Source organism: Aulonocara sp. 'chitande type north' Nkhata Bay, linkage group LG4 (assembly GCF_057382095.1).
Source record: "Aulonocara sp. 'chitande type north' Nkhata Bay isolate Kocher_YH1m ecotype deep benthic linkage group LG4, A_spYH_male_GT1.1, whole genome shotgun sequence".
Taxonomy (NCBI): Eukaryota; Metazoa; Chordata; class Actinopteri; order Cichliformes; family Cichlidae; genus Aulonocara; species Aulonocara sp. 'chitande type north' Nkhata Bay.
Window position 1 is genome coordinate 27676161 of NC_141347.1, and position 18940 is coordinate 27695100.

The following is an 18940-nucleotide window of genomic DNA, read 5'->3' on the forward strand; positions in this document are numbered from 1 at the left end:
TTAGGAGTCTTGTTGGGGTGGTCCTTTTCTCTTTGTATATTGTGGAATGCACCTTGATGCCAAAGAGCTGAATAAAATTAATACACTGATTTTGAAGACCGTCAGCATTCATAGGAAGCTGCTAACTCTTCAAATAGCCTAGAAAGTACAACAGGAGCAAAAATTGATGCATCTTTTATGATACATTTTTATATATACAGTAGATCTGCCAATACAGTGATAAATATGTCATATATTAGACATCTGGGTGGTGAATATAGGTTTGTTGAAGAATTGAGGTCTAAATTCGTTAGGTTGGATTTTCTGTTCTTCATCTTTTTTATTCTCACAGTATTACGTCAAAAACCAGTGCCTGTTGCCATTGCCCTGTGGTAAGGTAGTGGCCTTGTGTGTGTGTGTGTGTGTGTGTGTGTGTGTGTGTGTGTGTGTGTGTGTGTGTGTGTGTGTGTGTGTGTGTGTGTGAGAGAGAGAGAGAGAGAGAGAGACAGAGAGAGACAGAGAGAGAGGAGACAGGCGGAGTGAGAGAGTCACACTATGACAGCGTATCAGGGGGATGGGTAGGCTGATTCAGCCTCAGGTCTGGTTAATTCGGTGGTTTCTCCACCAGGCCTGACTCTTGGCAGTCCAGGGTTCTGTGGCAGCAGCAATGAAGCAGTTCTTGCTTTCAGGAAAGGTTCCAAAAATAAATTAGCCTCTTTTTGAAAGGACATTTGTTGATAATGGCAACTGGCCTAATTCAACCCTTTATGTATTATTTGGCAATTTTCTTGCAGTCTCCCTCATGGGTTCACTCTTGCACTTTTTCTCTGTCTCTCTCCTCTCTTTCTCTCTATATCCCTCTCTCCCTCTGTCTGTCTGGATGTGTTGTCTCTGGGCTATTATTAGAGTAGACAGGCTGGTGGGAGGAAGTCTCTGAAGTAGACGCTCTTGTCATTTTTTTTATTTATGTATTAAATTCTGCTTTCCATGTGCCTTTTTAATTCTCGGTGTACAGTATCTGTCTTTTGTTTGTATTAAGTGTAGGTGATGCGTTTAACCTCTTTAGACAATGTAACTGTTCCACATTTTTATCATTTGATTAAAGGAAACATCGCACATATGCTTGTCCCTGTGATTATCTGCTAATCATAACGTTATTGCTGCTACTGATGTGAATTCGTGTGGGTTTGAGGAAGGACTAACCTCCTTTAGTGAGACCATGTATTACTCAAAACCTTTTTAAATATAAAGGCATGCTTATGAATCTTTCATTTTGTCCTGTCTGAGGTGGTATCTGGGGAGAGACCTTAAATACACAAAGCTCTTAGACATTCTCTTTGTTTCTTTTCTCGCCTCAGTTCCTGCTGCTCCATTTCTATCTGACATGGAGGAAAAATCATACATGTGGCACAACAGCAACAGAGGAGGTGTGAGCGTGCCCGTTCTGTTGAGCTGAGGTGTTTTTAGCTTTATTTACTCTGCAAATGCCTCAACTTACAATGAACGGTAAATACTGTAAACAGCTATCCTCCCTCATCCTGGAATCTACTTATTGTGCTTTCATGTACACTTTGTTGTGGTGTTTACTCGATAGAGGGAAAGTCGATTATTAGATAGATAACATAGGCTTTCCAAATTGGATATTATAATGTTTCCTAGAAAAGCTTGTGTAGCCAGTGCACTCTATTTCTTCCCCCTATACTGTCTTCTTTTCCTCCTCTCCTCTTTCAATCTCTGGCTTTTACTCCCTGTAGTCCAGCTTTCTCCCCCTCACAGTCCGTCCCCTTTTCAGTAATAGGAGACTTGAAATCAATAGCACATTAGTCTGGCCGGAAACTCTTATGAAATTAAATATAAATGACTGAGATTGCAGCTCTACCTGCTGCTGACAGAGATGCATGATGGCTCTTGGGGATTTTTTTTTCTTTTCGTTCCTCTCTCCAGTAAACAGTCAGGCCATTTTGTGCTGTTCCTACAGCTTACCGGATCACTGGAATACCTAGTGTTTTTCTTGGCGATTAGTGTGCAGCACTGTAGACTTTGATTGGCTTTGTTTAGGGTTTGACATTTTGTCCTCTGTGTTGAACAATGACCAATCTGATAGCATAATCTGATAGAGCAAATGGCATCGTGGACGTCACAAAGCCGCGACAGCTCAGGAGGCATGAAGAATCAGCCGGCCACACCCATCCTCCAAATACAGCAGCAGCGCCATTTGAATATGAATGAGCACTCTGGTTATTAGCAGATTGCATCTTACTTTTTGCTCTCCAGTATTTTCTCCAAATACAATGTGTGCTTTTCCTTTCATTAAGCTTTCAGGTTTGCTGCTCTGTACTTTTATTCTGGAACTTTTTACATGTAAATTTTGTTGCTTGGTCGTCTTCCATTTTCATTAACTGCTTCAGCGTGTAAAGTGCAACAATTTCTTTTAACATTCTGTTTGGCTTAAAAGCATAATTTGCAAGGTGGCTGGAGAGTGCTGGCTGGTGGGAGGAAAGTAATATGAGACAAAAAGCCACTGCATGCGCTTCTGGGAATTGGTGGAGGCTTGGACAACAGTAAGCTAATACACATAGATGATATAGAAGTAGATGTATTTGCGAGCTATATTTCACCCCATCAGAGATGAAACGGTTTGTGACAGATGGACTGATATTGTTCTCCTGTATGGCCCATAAGTGTAGCCCCTCCTGCTTTCCCTCCCTGACAGATGTAGGGGGAGGACCACAGTACACTCTTCTTTCTTTCAATTGATTTTGGTGCTTGAACCCTTAGGGAGTAGAGGATGGTGGTGGGATGGGTATATGGAGATGTTTTAGCCATTTCCTGCAGCACAGAAACTATAAAAAAGACCAAAGCAAAGGCTTTAAACCACTCAAACATACAGGCATATATCTGCATGTATTCAAATATGGCTGCACTCTCATAGCAGTGTGCACTCTGTGCACCGCTCTGACTAGAGCTTGGATGGATATTTCCATAAATCTTGGTTAGTGAGTGACAGGCTCACATGCATTCATGCATGTAATGTAGGCAGAGGAGAAAATGTGGCTGCTCATATTTACAGGGTGGTGTTCAAGAAATATACACCTGATTCACTAGATTATATTAGCGCATAACTATGGAATAATGTTTGTGTTGTTAGCAAAATTGCTATTATTTCTTTTTATTATGCCCTCTGGATAAGTTGACTGCCAGGAAATTCTGGATTGTGTGTTTTTTGGGGTAGTAATTAAGCTGATATCATGTGATTCAGCAATGATTACCCCCTGCACCAACGCCGACTGTAGGATCAACATTAGGAGACTTAACAGCTGTCTGAGAGCAGATGTGTCCTGTTGCTGCACCCATTCTGTGTCCCTGGAGGGGAGAGGTCAAGACAGGGGTGGAGGTTGAAGCAGAGATCGTCTCCCGAGGATGCTCCATGTTGATGCTTTAAAAGAAACTTTAAAAAAAAAGAGAGAGCAGCTGCCTGACCATTGTATAGCACACCAGTATAAGATGGAGATTAGCATTATTGATGACAATTTTCATCTGGTGTAATTCCTCCACCCTGCGTTAAGAGCAGCTGCTGAGCAAGCAAGGTCTCTAATGACATATATAAAATTCACATAAATATATATATATATATATATATATATATATATATATATATATATATATATATATATATATATATATATATATATATATATATATATGTGTGTGTGTGTGTGTGTGTGTGTGTGTGTGTGTGTGTGTATGTATATAAACATTATATATAACCATTGAAGGTGTCATGAAAGGTTATTTGGTGGGTTTTTGTTAGCTTTTCTCTGGAAGGTTTTAGTTATTTTGCCAGTTTCTATTGGTTCTAGTGATGCTCTGGAAGCAGACGCCAGTTAAAAAAGAAGTGCATAATGATTTTAATAGGACTCCCTGGTGGGGCTGGATATAGAGGGGACGTGCCCTGGCCATGGGCGCGTGGCAGCAGAGCAGGTGGATGACGGGCAGCTGAGTTCTGGCTCTAAGGGGAGGGGAGGAGGGGCTCCATTTTGGAGGACTCTTGGGGTTGAGAGAGACCCTGAAAAAAAGGCAACCCCATCTGGAACTGAGGTGGGGGCTCTGGTGTGAAAGAGATCTAGTGGGTGGTGTCTGACACTCTCTCTTTTGTTCTTTGGTAACACAACAGTGATGGTGGTGGTGGTGGTGGTGGTGGTGGTGGGGGCTCTCACTGCCGTGGGGGCTGGGCACACAAACAATAGTGCCGATCTAAGGATTGAAAGCCTTCGATGAACAGAAAGGCAAGGAAGCAGGCAGGGAAGGTGTGGACTGAAGGATAAAGCAGGAATGGGTTCAGCCTACTTATAGGAGGTGGGTTTTCAACCAGGCAAGGACGTTGCAATGTCACATAAAGACACGGTACAAATACTAAGTGAGCTCATATTGAAATGCTTGTTGCAGACATTTAGAAATATACTTACTGTAGCTCTTCAGGTTATGCCTGAGACGTGCTGAATACACACATGAATGCAGGGCAGATAATAGAATTTTTATTAATAAAGGAATCAATTATAGAGAGCCCCATCGTCCAATAAATTAGAATTTGTTGGATCTTGGGGCAGAGGAGAATGAAAGATGAGTGTTGGCATTGTGGTGGAAGCGTGCCTGCATAGAGGGAGAGATGGCGAGTATGAGCTTCATTTATTTTCATTAGCAGTGTCTATGGGTCAGAGTCATGCCTGCTGCGAGCTCTAATGCAGCTCTTGAGTGCTACATGCATACATAAACATATATCCTAGAGACATCTGTCTTTGCTCAGCTACAGCCACGCTTCTGTCATGCGAGGTTAATTTTTCCTTGGTTCATTCCTTCTCTTCCCATTTTTCACATCTCTGCTCTACAGTTCTTGCCATTCATCAGCCATCTCGCAGAGGACAGCCGAGTACCTGCAGCAGCTCTCCAGGGTGCTGAATTGGAGAACTGTGGGGTAGAAGGAGTGAGAGTTGGGTGGCGGGGTTGGGCTGCAGCACTAAGCATGGCTATATAATTTCCTCATAGTAGGCGTGGGGTATGGAATGGTGATTGCAGGCAGGCAGACAGGAGGGAGATGTAGACCTGCCATTATCATAAACTGAAAAGTCCTCCATTAGAGGGGAGAGTCAGGGCCAATGTCATTCCTTATGTGTTCAAATACGACAGAGAAAAGAGCTGGTCAAACGGTAAGCTTAAAACATCGTTAGTATCTCCCTTATAGGTGTTTGCCTTTGAAATATATAAGTATTTTTGTGCTCACCAGTATGACTTTCCAACACGGCCAGTAAACAAAGCTGTAGTCCTTTTCTGTCTCCTTGCAGAGGTCAAATTTACAGATTGAATCTTAAAAAACACCAACCAGGCAAGGCTTCCCCTTTCTGCAGTCACGGTGAACAGCCCCATCTGCTGGTTTACTGCAGGTGTAACACGCTGTGTTGTCTTGAGTGGTCAGAGCAAGCTGAGTTGGCATGCTGCTTTGTGCTTTATGACGCATGAACTGTGTGGCCGCCCCTGACAACAGCAATGAACAAAACCAGTGAAAACAGTGAGTCCTTTTCCACCTAGTTATTAATGACGGTCAAAGTCATGTTATCAGAAAACCTTCTTTGTGAAAGTAACAGGACTTGAAATGTTTTTGGTCCACTTCCTAAATTTTAAACAGAAATGAAACCAATGAAACCTAAACCGATGTGGATATGCGGCATGAACAGGTCGCTCTAAACCGGTCAGGTGAGATTTCTGCGTTAGCAGATGGTAGACATGATAGCCTCTTTGTGCAAAGTGGTCAAACTGACGCGGAAGGATAGTGAGGCCGGACGTAAAGTGATTTTTTCACAGCATTGTACAATTTTAAAGGCGCAGATCAGATTTTGTAATGTTAAAAGTTCTTACGTGTTTAAAAAGGGTTATTGGTTATGTATACTGAAAACGTAGTGTTGTAACTCTGTTTATTTTGATCGAAAAACCAATAAGGAAAGACGATCGCGTTTTATTTTGAAATAATACCGGATGTAGTATAGGTATGCTTTACAGCACGGCCGCGGTTCAGCTCCCGACCGCTAGGAGGAACAAGTAGGGATCCCTGCCCGGTCCCAGCGTGGAGAAGGAAGCGGTCTGAGAGTCCGCATCCCTGCACAAGCGGGACAGAGCGAAACCTCGAGAGGAGCAGACCACTTTCAGTTTTTATTCGAAGACTTTTCCTTACATGGGGACGAGAAATGTCATCGACTCCGAGCGAAAGGAGGGCTTTTGCTCATAAAATCAACCGGTGAGACAGTGACAGAAGTTATTGTTTAACGGCTACTACACTGCCGCTTGCTTTGCTTGAGAATGACCTGCAGGAGAGACGGTGCATATAGCCACTAAGCTAGGATTTGTAAGGTATCACAAAGCATAAACCGCTTGGTATAAACACACCTGTAGCCTAATACCACAAGACAGGGGTTTAGTCACGTAGTTTGCGCTTTCTTAATGGGTGTCTTGCACTTTTGCGAGTTTAATAACCTGTTTTCTACACGTTGTCGTAGCATCGTAAGAGCTTTGTTGTCAACAATGATTGGGCTACTTAAGTAAAACAGCGCCGAGCCAAAGGCTGCTCTGCTATTAAGGTGTGTACTTTAAGTGGGAGTATTTGTTTCGGAGTAATAATAAGAGAAAGACTTCGCCTTGTGGGAATATATTAGTAACCTGTTTCTACATGTTGTAAACTGGTTCTGTCTCTCCGTTAAAAGTGGTGCTGCATGCGTTAGAAATGCACTGTTTCATCACACTGAACATATGGTGATCACATTCCAGGTAAAATTGTCAAAACTCGTCACACCTGTCACCTGAGTGTTTGAATAACAACTGCACCAAAACTTGTGTGGGTGTGTGGAGGTGTTGGTAGGGAAGTAGCTCCCTGTTTGTTACAAATGTTTCCCCCCCTAGCTATTCACCTCAGCTTCAATCAGTTCATTTTATAGTCCGTTTCATCAAGAAATAAACATGATGCTACATTCTGATGTAAGTGTATAATTTCTCTATAACGCATCCTAAAGAGGAATTCTCAATCGCCCACCCCATTCCTAAAATCCCGACTTTTTAGTGAGACCAAGAGCATTGTTTAGCGCCGGATGCAGGAAAGGGTGGGAAGGGGTGTTCTGGCTGTTGACTTTGCAGTTGATAATGTTCCTTTTTCCTGTTTTAAATGGAGGTGTGCAGAGAAGCTGCAGAAGCTCTTTCCAGATTGCCAGTAATGTAGTACTAGTTCTTAAAAGTTCAACCTGATTTGTCATCACAAGGAGATCTTAGCTCTGTATTGGAGATGGAAGTGGAGGTCACTAGTCTTAAGGAGTCCTTGTGGTTTTGATTGATGTATGACATGAACCTTAGCAATGTAATCACAGCAGAAATGTTGAAGCCTTTGCAGCTGTGTATATGAAAGAAACAGACATGTGGTTCTAGAGGAGCAGCTGCTTGCTGTCTCTGGGAAAGGATTGTTTTTTTTTTTTCCTTCTCTCGCTTTGTCTGTCTTTAAGCCTCCCTTTGCCGTTAGTTCATAAAGGCCTGCTCTGGCTCTGTGCCTGCTCTGTGAGATCGGATCGGGTCCCTTTTCAGAACAGCTGCTGCCCTTCAGCATTGCTACTAGTACCAGGAGATGAAAACGGTGATAAGGGGTTCACAGATTCTGTGGGGTAGGATTTGAGAAAGTGCAGACGTCACTTCCTGAATAGTTGTAGACACTTAAGCTGTTAAATGTAAATACTTTTTTTTTTTTAAAGTAAAAATAAATAAATAAATGTGAATGACCTCTTACATTTAATTGGATTTTGATTTTGTTATTTGCACCCATGTTTTATTTCTAACCTGCAATCCTTTCTATTGTTCAGGACGGTTGCTGCAGAGGTCAGAAAACAAGTGTCCAGAGACTATGGCTCACCTCAGTTGTCAAAGAAACGAGGAGGCGCGCACCACCCTGTGAGTCACCCTGTGTTTAACCTCTCAGAGTTACTGCCCGGCAGCCCTGAAGCTCAAATTAGTCAGGCCAGAAATGGATGGGTGTAACTTTGTAAATGAGTACTGAGTTTAGATACAAGGAGGAAGATGTTACTTAGGTGATTGCAGTTTTAATTAGTGTTCACAGCAAGTGGCTTTGAAGCAAGCATACCTGCTCTCACTCAGCTGTGTTGTTCTACAGCTAGGCAAGGTCTCACCATGAACGCTTAAGAATAGAAGAAGGGATGGTTATATCAGGTGATTTGTCTTGGAAATTGTCTTGTGTCTTGTTATAAACATGCCAGTATGGTTTCTAATTAACCCAGAAGAAATGTAGAATTCTCTGTGATCTTCTAACAGACAGTCTGGTAGACATAGGTTGTGGAGTAGAGCCTTGTTTTTACTTGCAGTGAATTGGGCCATATGAAAAAAAAGATGACAACAACTTAGGGTTTTTTCCATTTAGACAGGGGCTGTAGCAGTAGTTCCTGTGGGGGATTCTGCTTTTGATTAAACAGATAAAAAAGAAAGTACATGCCTTGTTCAAAATTGAGAAGTGAAAACCAAAACTGTAAAAGAAATGGATAACCTTGTTTAGACACAGTATTTTTCTTTCTTTTTAGCTTGCATAGAGATATATAGAGATATATATGTGGTACAGGAAGTTTTTGTTTACCAACCGTGTGTGGATCTTTTATATTTTTCTGCCATTCCTGTCGTAGTGGGTTCCCATATTAAACATGGCTAGTTTTTAATAATCGGATCAGCATTTGTGAAAGTAATCTCTTGCACTGCGTTTTATTGTTTGGTATCAGAACCATGGTTTTTGCTGTTGTATGTCTATGTCATTAATAATTTGGGATACTCCTAATGGGGTCTTCTCAAACAAGCTTTGGCTGCGAGCACAGAAGCCCTACCCATGTGCTGGTTAAACCTTTTGTTTGGGTGCGACAATCAGTCAGGAAAACAGTTGAATTAAAAGGGAGAAGAGAGCTATAAGGTTGTTTCCGACAGAGGATGAACTCAATAAGTTCCAATAGTAAATAAACCTGGATTATTTTGAACGGTTAATCATCCAAAGCTACTCTGATCCAAGAGTAAATATAAGAAGCAAGAACGCATTGAAGTCTCTGACATGATGAATTTAGTGAAAAATGCCAATAAAAATGTAATAACTCCCCAGAAGCTGATTTTTTTCCTGTGAATGCCACTTAATTAAAAGATAACCATTGCTTTCACATGTTTACCCTTTCTGTGATTTTGTATTAAAGTGGTAATGCTAGAAATTGTGGGCACATCATAGTAATATGTACATAATAGTTTAATGCTGACTGACAGCTTCCACTGACGGAGGTGGTTGAGCCGGTGGACTTTGAGGAGTATGTGAGCAGTCATGCTCCCGGGGTGGAGCCCGGCCCTCTCAAGCAGCTAATGGAGTTCCCGTCAGATGACCTGGAGCTCCTCCACCTGGACAAAGACTGCAATACACTGGAGCCCCCACTGCCTGAGGAAGAGGAGTAAGTCCGCTAGTCTGCTAATGGCCAGCACAATCCTCATACTAAACTCTCAAGTCCCATTTATGGTCTTGACATTACTACACAAGCAGAGCTTTAATATCACTGTAATGGATAAACATCACTACAGATAGGAACAAAGCCTTCTCTCTGTGAACATAAATATTAAAAGCATGCTTTGCTCAATTATTCATGTGTTTTTCAATGTAGCTCGCTGGATTCCAGAGTGAGAGATGCCTTGGCTGTCTACACAGATGACTGGCTTGTCATTCAAAGAAAGTAAGTGGTCACAGTAGGGGTGTCAGCTAAATAAACCTACAGTATGCGTTTCATCTATTTTGTAATAATGTGCGCCACATTTCTGTGTTCACTCCACATGTGATTGACAGTTACATTATTAGTTGGACAACTCTTCTTCTTCTTCTTCTTCTTCTTCTTCTTCTGCTTCTTCTTCTTCTTCAGATATCAGCTCTATAGCACCACATACACCCCTCACAACTCTGAACGGCAGAGGGAGAGGCAACGAGGGCTGGTCAAACAGACCTTTGAACTGGATGAGGCTGCTGCAGCTGAGCGCCAGGAAGACCAGGTAGACGACTGCGATGTTCAAAGACCCTGTAATCTTAAATGCTGATGGGCGTTCAGTGAGGTTAGGTTCATGAAACATGTTTTAGTATTGCTGGGAGTAAAAGTTTTCCAGCTGTCACACACTAAAAGTGCTGTCATTTAATACACAGGCTAAGAGATAGAGTTGCCAGATTGCTGGGTGTCTCATTATCACAGAGAAAGGCAGTATGAGTTGTATTCTGGTCAACAAGCTAATTATATGAAAAATGACTAATGGATAAATGTCTTATCCATTATCTATTACATTTTCCCCACATGAGTCATATCAGATGGGTAATGGGATATGTAGCATTGTAATTCTTATAACACATCTTTGCCTGGAAGGGGGAAAAAATCAAACAGAAAAACACATGACCTCACCTCTCAATCTTGTGTGGTTCAGGATGACGCAAAGCGGCGGTCAGTCAGCATCGATGAGACTCCTCGCGGCAGCTGGGCCTCCAGCATCTTTGACCTGAAGAATTCATCTCCAGACGCTCTCCTGCCAACTGTGCTGGAACAAACAGCTGCAGAGGACATGGACCACCGCAATACAGAGGCACGACAGCAGGGGCGCCACAATGACCTGCTTGGCCTGTTCCCTCCCCCTGATGAGGTTTGTATTTGATTCTCTTATATCTGACTCTGTTGTGGTTTAAGTTAGAAAAAACAGAGCAAATTAAAAATGATCATGATTTATAGCTATGATCACACATTTAGTTTAAATAAGAGTTATTCAGGATTCTATACTGTCAACATAGGGTTTGGCTTACATGCTCCATAGTGTAGTGGTTAACACGTGTATAATATGCTTAAGATCCTGGGTTAAAACCAGGAGGAGACTCATATCCCTGGGGTTATTTGAGGGAATCCGTCATAAAAAAGTCTGTGCCAAGTCAAATATGCAGATGCATCTACTCTGGTAACCCCTTGTGAATAAGAGAACAGCTGAGAGAAGCTTTAGGTTTACTCTGTTTAGAGGAAACACATCACACTGATAATGAATGCTTATCACTCCGGGTCACAATTTCCTGGTGAGAAACATTCTATTATAAATTTTGTGGCAATAAATACCCATGATTGTATGAGTATTACCCATTAGTGTAATATTTTGGCACACAGAGCAATTTCCACGGTGCTGATTTCTCTGCATGGAGCCATGATGAGTTGTAACTGTAGATGAAAGTCAGACACAAATATGAGGCCGTCATGGAGACGAAAATTCAAATTGGGGGTTGCCACAGAGCAAATACAGCAACATGTTAGAGCAATACTGGGAGCATTGACAGAGGAAGCTATAACAGTGGAGGGAAAAAAAGAGTATGCTCATAAGAAGGATGAAATCAAAAAAGCTATATGAGCAAGCTAATGTTTTAGTTTTCTTTGTGTGAGATATAAGACGTCAGCAGGAAGCAAACATAAGCGTCTGTATCGTTTGATTCTGAAAGCTCACTTTGCTCATTTTGGCTGAAACACAATGCTGCAGTTTTTGAACTAAATCTGGGTCAGCAACATTTCTAAAAGTCTTTTTAGTGGTTCTAAAATGTCTTATCAGTGCCGGCGTTAGGCATAAATGTTGTAAAAGTTTAAAACTAAAACTTGTTAGTGTGGATGTACCCTGAGAGTTGTTTCTCTCTTATGGTTCACCCCGTGAGAACCTTGAAACAGCCCACGATCTAATTATTCTGTTATCAAAAAATAGATTTTGGAATTATCGATCTTAAGTGCAGCGTTTCTGTGGGCTAGTTGTGTAATGAATTAAGTGCAACAGCTTAGACTAGCAGCACACTGGAAGTACTGAAGGAACTTGGAGCTGTGTAAATGGTGATATTGCTGGTTTTCCACCAACATGGAGTCTAGAACTAGTATCGTGGCTGTGGGAGAGACTTGAGCAAGACATTCAGCACTGATTCAACCATGATTTCTGGTGGACAGAAATTAACTCCATAGCTAGTAACGTTGATTTGGTCATAATGTGGGCTGGTTAGATAGACCAACAACACTTCATTGGTGTTTAAAAAAAGGCATTACTGACATGCACGCTAAAATGAAAAAGTAAGCACCTTTTTTAGTCAGTGACAATAAAACTGTATTTATCATTTCCACTCCTAACTAAACAGTGCTACGAATTGAAGGCAAACCAGACATCTAAAAGAAAAGCACTGACCACACAGAGCTAAAGCTGCAGGGAGCAGAAGACTCTGGCAGCAGAGTTTATAAATGCCGTTGCCATTTGTTCAGCTCAGAGCTATTGAATGTTCCCATAAAGTGAATGTCCATAATGTCTGCAAATCCAGCCACTTCAGGAGAACTGTTTGCTTTCCTTCCCTCAGTGTTCTCCTTTTCTCACTCATCCTTTTTTTTATGTATGTGTACACTTCACTGTTTCTCTGCCACTATGTTGCCATGACATCTGTGTAAATGCTATGCCGGGGTCTTGTTTTCCTTTCTGTGTGGCAGGATGAAGCAGTAGAGAGATGCTCTCTTCCTGAAGTGCCCAAGGAACATTGTGGCCAGAGGATCATGGTCAAGTGTTTGTCTCTGAAGTAAGGAACATTTGGAGTCTTGCTCCTGGCATTTGTATCTTCATGCTCTGGTTATTATATTTATTACAAATACCCCAATGCACTCCTTATTTGACATTGTTTATTTTGTATGTTTTTCAGGTTTGAAATAGAAATCGAGCCAATATTTGGAACACTCGCCCTTTATGACATCAAGGAAAAGAAAAAGGTTTTATTTCTTTTTGTTCCATTTGATTAGTTCTTATTTGGCATAATGAGTCTTCTTTCAATGAGTTTCACTCTGTAAAACCACTTACATAATGCTGAGCTCATACTTCACTAATTTAATTTCCCTCTTCTCAAAGAGGCCTAAGTGGTCTTGCGGTTTAGATCACTGAGTCAAAACTGAATTAGCATCCCTTGACGTGCATTTCCATTATCATCTTTCCTTCCCCTGCCTCCTCTGATTCCCGCTTATCTTTCCTCCCAACAGATCTCTGAGAATTTCTACTTTGACCTTAACTCGGATCAGATGAAAGGACTCCTAAAACCCCATACACCTCATGTCGCCATATCTACATTGGCTCGTTCCGCCATTTTCTCCATCACATACCCTTCTCCTGACATTTTCCTGGTCATTAAGGTACTGAAAAACTCAACTACACATGTACAGTGCTGGGAAAATGCATTTGATTTGTTTCTTAGTTTTTGGCATATTTGTCACAATTGGATGTTTCAGATCTTCAAACTAATTTTAATATTAGACAAAGATAAATCAAGTAAATAAAAATGCAGATTTTAAATGATAGTTTCATTTATTAAGGGTAAACAGCCATCCAAACCTGCTTGGCCCTGTGTGAGAAAATAATTGCCCCTTAAACCTAATAGCTGGTTCTGCCACCCAAGATAGCAAGAACTGCATTCAAGGATTTGCCATAACTGGCAGTGAGTCTTTCACGTCGCCGTGAAGGAATTTTGGCTTGCTATTTTTTGCGCAATTGTTTTAATTCAGCCACATTGTAGGGTTTTTGACCACGAACAGCTTACCATTTGGATTATGCACATTTATGAAATGCTGTTTTGGTTTTATGCCACATGTAACAGGGTTCAAGCCTTCCAGTAAGTTCAGCTTTTGTCTCATCAGTCTGCAGAATTTTCCTAAAGGTTTTGGGGATCATTGCGAAGCTTTTTGGCAAGTATGAGATGAGCCTTTGTGTTCTCTTTGGTCAGTGGTGGTATTGACTCTGGAACTCTACAATGGGTGCCATTTTTGCCTAGTCTCTTTCTTACTGTCGAATCATGAACTCTGACCTTAATTGAGACAAGTGAAGCTTAGAGTTCTTCAGATGTTTTTCTGAGTTCTTTTGTGACCTCCCGGACCTCCTCCTCCATTGATGCATTTTAAGATCTTTTAGCCTGCTTCACCTGGTCATACAGGTTTTATTTAAGTGATTTCTTGATTTTCTTGAACAGTAATCAGGTCTGTAGAATGGGCTGGCCACTTGGGTGTGGCTAAAAAACTAAATACAAAACTGCATTTTGTATTTACTCAGGTTATTTTTGTGTAATTTTAAAATTCATTTGATGATTTGAAACATGTTTGGCAATTATGCAAAAAGACTAAAAAATCAGAAAAAGAGTGCAAATACTTTTTCACAGCGCTGAACATCAACAACAAATATTACTTTAAATCACATAATTGCTCTCAGTGAGTTAAAAGTGCATTTGCATGTGTTTTTTCAGCTTGAAAAGGTCCTTCAACAAGGAGATATTAGTGAATGCTGTGAGCCCTACATGGTTATGAAAGAATCAGATTCATCTAAGGTAATGGAGCCAAAATGTTCTTTAAACTGTTGCAATGCTCAGAGCTTGCAGCCGCCATGCACGTGGGACCCTCTTACTGTCTAGTCACAAGAATTACTCAATTTTGTCAGGGTGGCTGCAATATTTACTGTCGTCTTTGGCAAGCCAATACTGGCTCTTGCAGATGTTTTAGGCTGTTCAGTATCTTTTCAGATCATATTTTGTTCCACTGCAGCACAAGGAAAAGCTAGAGAAGTTGCGCCTTCAGGCAGAGCAGTCGTGCACGCGTCTCGGCTGTTTTCGCATGCCTTTTGCCTGGACGGCCATTCACCTTCTCAACATCGTCAGCAGTGTGGGAGGTCTGGATCGGTCTGACCCGGACTCTGATTCTGGTACTGCTGATTATATACATATATTTCATGTGCACGTACACTGATGAGCCACAACATTAAAACTACTGACAGGAGCATCACCGTGGTAGAATGGAACATGATGCTGGGAAACCTAACATTCGTGTAGATGTTAGTGTGATGTGTGCTGTCCACTTAAACACTGTTGCAATGTCAGCAGCGTCTCGCAGCTGGCCAGTGTGCCTTACAAAAGAAAAAATGCTCGGGAATTGCTTGAGGAACTCAAAAATCCCAAAATATTGCCCTAGTTTCTGCACTGTGCATATGTGGAATGCATCGTCACTCATCCAAAGGCCCCACACTCCAAATCTCACAGGGTCCACTGCTAACTTCCTGGATTCAGAAACCACAAAACACAATCAGAGGTCGTGTTTCCGGGTCAGAGCTGTTTTAGCACCTGGAATGGACCTACACAATATCAGGCAGCTGGTGTTAATGTTGTGGCTGATCACTGTATGCAGACCATTTGCCTAATTACAGTAACAAATGTCTCCTGTCCCTATAATACACACCTTTGGGTCACTGCTAGAGCGAAAAGGTCATGGAACGTGGAACGAGAGAAAGAAGAAGGGGTTCGAGCGGATGAGCATCGGTGATGACATGTGTAACTTTGCCACTTTCCGTCCTGCAACACTCACCGTTACCAACTTCTTCAAGCAGGTATTTAGAAGTGCACATGTGTAGATCTGTCCTTACAGTGAGGTAAACTACCCATTATTTGAATGGGGTAGTTGAATATCACTATAGAAACAAAAGGTGAGACATAATAAATAACTGCATAAAAAGTAGAGTTTCATTTTTCTTTCTACTGTCAACAAGCACTTATTTAAAGGTAATCAGTGGAATTCTCTATATATTATTGTCACATTGTTACTTTAAATAATGACAAGTGTCCAGAGAAAGTTATTGTCTTGTGAATTGCTGCTATATAAATAGAATTAATAGTATGAAATTAACAGTATCTAATAAAAGACATGGGAATAAATAAATAGCCCCAGTGCTTTAAAACTACTTTTTCTACTAACCTTGGGCAATACTGTCCATTTAATTATTAATCTTTTAAAAAAAAGATTATGCTCTCTGAGCTGTTGCACCATAGTTATCAGTGAATTGTTGTGAAAGCACAGTCTATGCAGACATCCCTTTTTATATAACTGTGAATCAAGAGTGCATTTCTTTCCAACGATGGGACACTTGTCACCATAACCTGAAGGCAACCCTGTTTTTCAGACCACTTATATGCTATATGTTATCCTAGTAAAATCCATGAATGTGGTGTGATTTATTAAAGTCAGTTGTCAAAAAGCCTTTCCCTCCAAAATGTTAGTTTTTATAAAAGTGAAAAACTGCAGCCTGTTTTTACTCTTTTTAATTTAGTAGAGACAAATGAAACAAAGCCTGTGAGCGTGTCCGCTATGTGACATACTCCTCTCACTGCAACATGTTTCTAACACACCCTCTTAATCATGGCAGTGCACTTAAATTGTCAGTGCTCTGGTCATTCTTCTAAACCTGACTGCATTTAACTCCCTCCCCAGTGTCCACTTTTAGGGTAAGACTGAACTGAACAAAGACGCTGACCTATTCTAAATATATATATATATTAAAAAAAATCCATATAAGAGGGATGATCAAAAAATGCTTTTCAAATAAAATTGAAACAGTTTTATAGAGAACTGCTCTTTTGTTTACCAAGGAGGGGGATAGGCTGAGCGATGAAGACCTTTACAAGTATCTTGCAGATATGCGCAGACCGTCCTCTGTTCTGCGCCGCCTGAGGCCTGTCACAGGTAAACCCAACACGTTTCTGTTGTCTAGGAAAGGTTCACCCAAAGCTTCATGGGTGATTTTAGATGCACTGTTTATATGTCTCTGTTTTAATCCCCGACCTGCTTTGCCTCTCAGCCCAGTTGAAGATCGATATCTCTCCAGCTCCAGACTTGCCTCATTACTGCCTCTCACCAGAGCTGCTTCATGTGAAGCCATATCCAGACCTGCGTGTTCGACCAACCAAAGAGGTGCTGGAGTTCCCCGCCCGCCAAGTATACACACCGCACACTACCTATAGGTGAGCGTTCATCTTACAAAGGCACACACATAGGAACACACTGTGTATGTTTGTTTTATAGTAAGTTTACCTATTAAGCAAATATACATTGACCTAGTCTGGGCCTCTTGTGTCTATTTGATTATTGATTTTTGACTGAATCTGATATTCTTCAACCTTTAAGTCAATAGTTAAAGGAGAAAAAGAGACATTTTTCCAGCATTTTTTTTTTAATCTGAATTTTTTTTTTACTAATGTTATTTTCATGTAGAATATGAGCATAAAAATACAAAAAACAAACAAATTGTTTTTATTCTATGTACAGCGTATACATATAATACTGGTTCACCAAACACAATCTTTAATAATTTAACAGCTTATTTTAAAAAGCAAATTTACAAAGCAAACTGATGTAAAGACACAAAAATAATGCACAAAATATAGATTACAGGCACGATAACAAGGATGTAATTATGAAGGACCCAAAATATATATTTTCTGCCAGTGCAGTTGATCTATAGCATCCATAGCAAGGTTGGAAGGGAGTGCAGTGAGTTTATGGAGTTAAGATCTGGATCATGTCAGCACTTCACTCTGGAAGAGGGAAGCAAAGTAGCAAATTTAATGAAATAAAAACATGGAAAGTTTATCAAGAATATCAGATAGTTTGAACAAGTTATTTACCATCTTCTGCAGTTTGGCAAGCTGCTCATTCTGACTCTCAATATCCTCTTTTTGGAGCTCAGTCAAAAGCTGTAAGCCTCGCAAGACTTTGTCGTGCTCCTCTGCTCTCTCCTACAAACAGAAGTAAAGTTAAAATAACCTGTCAGTGATTATATGACTAGCGTTCAAATATGAAGCAATAACCAGCAAAAGCAACTATGGAGTGATGGAGTGTTAGAATTCATGCTGAACTGTAACTATTTTGAGTACAGCTTTCTGTTACCTGCAGCTCCTTGATGCTTGGAGGTACAGAGTTGCTGAGGTACATCTCCAACTGGCTCACTTTTGTCCTCAGCTGCTGCTCTTCCTTCTCCAGGCTGGTCAGCCATTCTTTAGTCTTTGTGGTCTGAGCGTGTTGCTGGGCCATCTGGGCCTATCAAAAGAGGATGTGCCTATATTATTCTCTTCCCCCAACAAAAGCCTCAGTGCAGCTGGCAGCTGCTTTCCCCAGAGTCTTACATGTAGCTTTCACACTCATTTTGCTTGCTCTTGTCTTGGATATTAGAGTATGGTTTAACCTTATACAGCAGGCAAATGAAGTGAATAATAGTAATATGATTGTCTTGGCTGTGAGTGCCCACATAATAACAGCAATACAGGATTTTATGTAGGCATTTTAAAGAAAATGTTTTGCTTTCACAAGTCACCAAAAAGCTGCATTTTCTCTCTCCTTCTCTGTGTCTCCACCTCAATCTGATGGCGACTTATATACTCTGCCTCAAGTTTGCTCCCGTATGCTGTACTGAGATTGAACCTTGATTGTAATTCTGAGACATTATCTCTCCCCAAATACCACAGCCTTTCACCTTCACCTGGGGGATCTGTTGTTTACATATTTCCATGTCTTCTTACCTGTAGCAGCTGTATCACTTCTTTGATCTGTTTCTCCACCTCTGCAGCCTGCTCAGTCTGTTTCCCCAGCTTTTGGAGAGTTCTCTCAGTGTTCTTCAAAGACCGGCTGATTCTCGCTATCTTTGCCTCAGTGGTTTCATAAGCATAGTTTAGGGATTCGCCAAACTGTAAGACACCAAACATGAGCACATTGACTTCTTCTTGCGGTGCCACCTTGTATTCCGTCTTGCTGGTCTTCCTGACCGGGCTTGCGTGCACTGCTCCAGCCACAAAAAGCAAGCACAGGCTCCAGAGCATTGTGATAATAAATGTTGTTTCCTCAGTTCTTTCAGATGTTCAAAAGATATTTCTGATTTATCTTTCAGCAATAGCGCCTGTGCAGAATAAAGCTTTTTTTTTTATGTATGAGTCAAAAATGAAAGCCATAAACAGGCACTTGTCTGTCATAGCAGTGTCATCAGCCCCTCAGCGATGAATGGAGGGTGGCTGCTCCACCTTATATTGCATGTG

At 41.1% G+C, this 18940-nt stretch overlaps 2 protein-coding genes across 4 annotated transcripts in view; one reads left to right on the plus strand and one right to left on the minus strand.

Moving 5' to 3' along the window:
- Positions 1-5935: 5935 nt before the first annotated feature.
- Positions 5936-18940, plus strand: part of dock6 (dedicator of cytokinesis 6) — a 35443-nt gene continuing 22438 nt past the window's right edge. Inside the window, exons 1-14 of one of the 3 annotated variants that reach the window (XM_086289578.1) lie at positions 5936-6265; positions 7866-7953; positions 9310-9488; positions 9696-9764; positions 9948-10074; positions 10495-10707; positions 12552-12637; positions 12758-12824; positions 13089-13238; positions 14339-14419; positions 14634-14790; positions 15338-15468; positions 16505-16598; positions 16714-16876. In XM_086289578.1, coding sequence (XP_086145704.1) covers positions 6216-6265; positions 7866-7953; positions 9310-9488; positions 9696-9764; positions 9948-10074; positions 10495-10707; positions 12552-12637; positions 12758-12824; positions 13089-13238; positions 14339-14419; positions 14634-14790; positions 15338-15468; positions 16505-16598; positions 16714-16876 — 1655 coding nt within the window. In that variant the 5' untranslated portion in view covers positions 5936-6215. The remainder of the gene's footprint in view (positions 6266-7865; positions 7954-9309; positions 9489-9695; positions 9765-9947; positions 10075-10494; positions 10708-12551; positions 12638-12757; positions 12825-13088; positions 13239-14338; positions 14420-14633; positions 14791-15337; positions 15469-16504; positions 16599-16713; positions 16877-18940) is intronic. The other 2 variants (XM_086289579.1, XM_086289580.1) reach the window with 2 other exon arrangements.
- angptl8 (angiopoietin like 8) lies at positions 17103-18893 on the minus strand. The gene is made up of 4 exons (XM_086290722.1): positions 18431-18893; positions 17802-17951; positions 17540-17650; positions 17103-17449 (listed from the first exon to the last, which is right to left on the minus strand). The coding sequence occupies exons 1-4, from the start codon at positions 18725-18727 to the stop codon at positions 17432-17434; spliced, it is 576 nt and encodes a 191-aa protein (XP_086146848.1). The 5' UTR covers positions 18728-18893; the 3' UTR covers positions 17103-17431.